This window comes from Dendrobium catenatum, unplaced genomic scaffold (assembly GCF_001605985.2).
Source record: "Dendrobium catenatum unplaced genomic scaffold, ASM160598v2 fragScaff_scaffold_668, whole genome shotgun sequence".
Taxonomy (NCBI): Eukaryota; Viridiplantae; Streptophyta; class Magnoliopsida; order Asparagales; family Orchidaceae; genus Dendrobium; species Dendrobium catenatum.
In genome coordinates this window covers 17708-21857 of record NW_021319130.1, presented here as the reverse complement: position 1 = coordinate 21857, position 4150 = coordinate 17708, and the positions used below count along the sequence as shown (strand labels likewise).

At 33.4% G+C, this 4150-nt stretch overlaps 1 protein-coding gene across 1 annotated transcript in view; it reads left to right on the top strand.

The window, feature by feature from the left end:
• The first annotated feature begins 2032 nt into the window (after positions 1 to 2032).
• LOC110096738 (TOM1-like protein 2) overlaps positions 2033 to 4150 on the top strand; it is a 4326-nt gene continuing 2208 nt past the window's right edge. The window contains exon 1 of the mRNA XM_028695709.1: positions 2033 to 2693. Within this exon, the coding sequence (XP_028551542.1) occupies positions 2187 to 2693 (507 nt within the window). The 5' untranslated portion in view covers positions 2033 to 2186. The remainder of the gene's footprint in view (positions 2694 to 4150) is intronic.

Genomic DNA, 4150 nt, shown 5'->3' with positions numbered 1-4150 from the left:
TCTTTGCCCACATCCGTCCTTGATGTGGGAACCCTTTTTTATTTAACACTGCACCCGGGCGCCGGTGCAGCGGCCCTTACACACTTGTTACTGTATTCAGGCCATACAGCGCGTCGCTTCCAGGGGACGCCCTAGCATTAACACCTGGTGGAAATAATTATAAATAATTATAATAATTCATAGATTGATGAGTAGGTAGTAGGGATCCCATGGATTAATGAGGTGGTAGTAGATGTAAAAGGGCAGGAGTCTCAGTTAGTGTGAGTTATACCTGGTGGAAATATGCAGATGTTTCACACTTCCCCTCAAGCGAATAAATAGATGTCATCAATTGCAAGCTTGCTTGATAATTTTTGAAAGTCTGCCCCTAATAGTCCTTTGGTGAGCATATTCACAATTTATTCACTTGAAAATTTTAGAGTACAAGTGCCTGTTATAGATATTTTTTAGGTGTTCATAGCAATTTTTTTTTGTCTTTTATGCTTTAGAAATGGCCCAATTTTATCTTCACTTTAAGAATTTATGAATTGATCGTGATTACTTTAGATAGTTTTTTCCCATTTAACTGATATGTTGAATTGATGTTTCAATTATCCTATTGGATTTAGATTGCTTTTTTCAGTTCCAAGAGAACTGCGTATTGAGGGTATCTGGGTATTGCTGTTGTTTTATATGGAGAGGGAAATCGTGGTTTTATTCACATAAACAAAAAATGAAAGAAATGCTACAATGCATCAGTGGAGGTGCTGAAGAAATTCAAGATGAGGTATCTTAGTACTGTTTGTTATTTGCAAATGACATAATTTTGATTGATGAACCTCTGATATAGTAAGAGAATAATTAGTGCAATCCAGAAAATTTTTGAAGTTAAAGGGTTTACTATTAGTAAAATAAAGACTAAGCATATAATATTGAATTTTAATGGATATAAAATTGATAATTCACGAATATTATTGATAGACCTAGTGATATGCCATGCTGTTTTAGTGGTTTGAATCCTTGAATCTATTGAACTAAATAATTGGATACTAATAAGATTAAAAATTTTAGATTCAAGGTGTGGTGATTGAAATAAGAGGTGCTTTAATAATGAAATGCAATATGATAAAATCATGGAACCATTAAGAAAATTTTATAAATTTGCAAAAGACCAACTATCTTATGGATCCATGTGTTGAGAACTTTAATGAATATGCGCCTTAGTGAAGTCATAGGATGGAATAATTCCATTTTAGTTATTTTTCATAGCAGTGTTCAAGGATTTATGATGCCACTTTACAGGTAAGGTTCTAATCAAGATATCAACAATGGGATTTCAAAGGAGTGATGGTGCTATTTAATCGTGACCCAATGATTATGTAGGAATTCACCTTTCTTTTTCTTGGAGTAGCTTAGTTTTATTTTGGTTTGCCATCCTTTTAAGTGCCTGATTTAATCACTAAATTACTAGATGTGATATAATCACAAAATTTTAGTTCGAAATATTTTCATCTTTTTCTGGCATTGGTTGTCTGCTGATATCGATACACCGCTATTTTTTTGCATTATGGATATGCTTCCCTTGCTGGCACAGTTACTACTGAACAATGGGACTGTGTTGGTGTTGCTGCCGTGAGTAGCATGCTGCCACAATGAGTTCCACCTATTTTGGCTTTTTCCTGATTGATGACAAGTTCTTGTCACATCAGAAGAGGAGTTCTTTTAAAATTCTGTAGGGGAATTACATGTTTTTTTTGTTATTTTTTCTATGGCTAGTTCGTAAGGGATGTCTTATCTTCCTATATCATATGCTTAATTTTTAAATCGTAAGTTTTCATTTGGTTTTCTTATTTGGTTTTCTTTTTTATTGTTTATATTATGTCATGAACATAGAATGTATTTGTGCTTGCAATATTTAGGGTAATTGGTGCTGAGAGATTCTCTTAGATTTTCTTTCCCCATTGGAAAATTGCAGATTACTTGATCAAAATTTAGATGCTGCGTTAAATTTTTAACAAGTTAATTAGATATTCATCAATTATTATTGCTGTTGGCACCTTATTGGTCTTAAAATTTCTGTCCAGTGATCGTATATAGAGGAATTTATCACAGAAGTCAAGTCAATGGTCATTCTAGAAGAAGTTATACTGCACTCTGGGAGTCAAATCTGACCAGCGATATATTGGACCCGTATTAAATTGGGAGAGATGGATAAGACGAAGCTGGCTGCTTTTGGAGAGCGTTTGAAGATTGGAGGTGAGCGCTTGAAGGTTGGGGGTGCCGAAATGGGAAGAAAATTTAGTGGAAAAATGAAGGAGATTCTTCAAGGCCAGTCACAAGAAGCAAAAATGGTTGAGGAAGCTACATCAGAGAGTTTGGAAGAACCAAACTGGGGTCTAAATCTGAGGATCTGCAATTTGCTTAACAGTGAGGAGTTTGACGGGTCTGAAGTGGTGAGGATAATAAAAAAGAAGATCTCTGGCAAGAGTCCCATTGGTCAACGGCTGAGTTTTGACCTGCTGGAGGCTTGTGCAATGAACTGCGAAAAGGTCTTCTCAGAAGTGGCTTCTGAGAAGGTCCTAGAAGAAATGGTAAAGATGATTGATAATCCGCAGACACATTATAGTAATAGGCAGAGAGCTTTGCAGTTGATTGAGGCATGGGGCAAATCAGATGATCTCAGTTATCTACCAGTGTTCAAACAGACTTACTTGGTATATCTTAAATATCATTTGTTTTATCTGCATCCCATCAAATTCCATTCCAATCTTATTTTCTAATGATTTTAATTGTGTTCTGTTATTAGCCTTGTGAACCTTTGATTTAGCATATTTGTTGTTTAGAATGTTTTATCATGTGTTGTGTGCTGCTTTATTCGATATTCTTTTCATCTAGCATTCAAGAAGTCCAAATTGTTGGAGTTTTAAACAAAATTTCAATATCTAGTTAAAGTTGCTCAATTTCACTCAAGGCATTTGTTTTGCCCGTCAATAGTTCTTTAAAATACTTGGTGAATGATCAAACCTTTAAAACGTATACAAAATCCTGTATTCCACTCGAGAGGATGGTTGATGTTGAACTTAGATCTGAATGCCATACTCTAGAAATTGTGGAGGAGAATGTCAGTCTGCTCGTAGGATGGGAAAGTCTCTCTCTCTCTCTCTCTATATATATATATATATATATATTCTTCATTTTTATAAATGAAAAACTTTTCTATCAAAAGGGAAGAAAAAAGAATATAATTGATATTCTCTTCTAATTCATATTAATTTGTCGAACTTCAAATGTAGGATCATGATGTTCTACTATCTTTGACATCATTAAAATTCTTGATAAAAATTTGATGTATTTTTAGTCATTTGCTCGACCATTGCATGTACGAAGTTTTTTGATGATTTTGATTGATTTGGAAGGGATTTGTTATTTTCACATCAAAAAATATTCCAAGCTATCTCAAATTCAATGCATGTTCTGTGCAAAATTTAAAGCTTATTTAATGATTTTTATTTAAAAGAAACATGAATCAAATTGATTACTTTTTTGTGGACCCGGTTAGCAAAGTAGATGTATTGGATTTGACTTATGTTAAGAAAGAGATAAACCTAAAAAGACTTGGTTAGAAAATATTATAAATGACATTTCTTTATTAAATTTAGATGAGAAATTGACTCCGAACAAGACACAATGAAGAAAAAGGATTCAACTAGTCGACCCCACATAGTGGGATAAAAGCTTGTTGTTGTTTGTTGTGGATGGAAATTACTGTAAAAATCAATGAAAAGTAGTTCCATAAGTATTTTTCATCACTCGGATCATTATGATTGGTGTGATCCTATATTGAATGCCATCTGATGAAGCATCTGAAAATTAAATTGGGTGGAGACGAGAAAATCCATTTATCTTTTATATATATATATATATAACTACATTACATATTGTCTCCCTATTTTCCTTTCTAGTCCTTTTCCATTAATTTTATTTACCCATCTCATATACATATGGACTTTTTTTCTCCCATGTTTGTTTTCAAATCTACAAATTTATGGTCTTCAAACATGAAATCATAATATTCATATTTTTCTGCTACCTTAAAACCAATGGATTGAGTCTCTTTAATTTTAAATTTTAATGTTGGTGTCCATGATTCTTGTACGTCAGGCTACGGCTT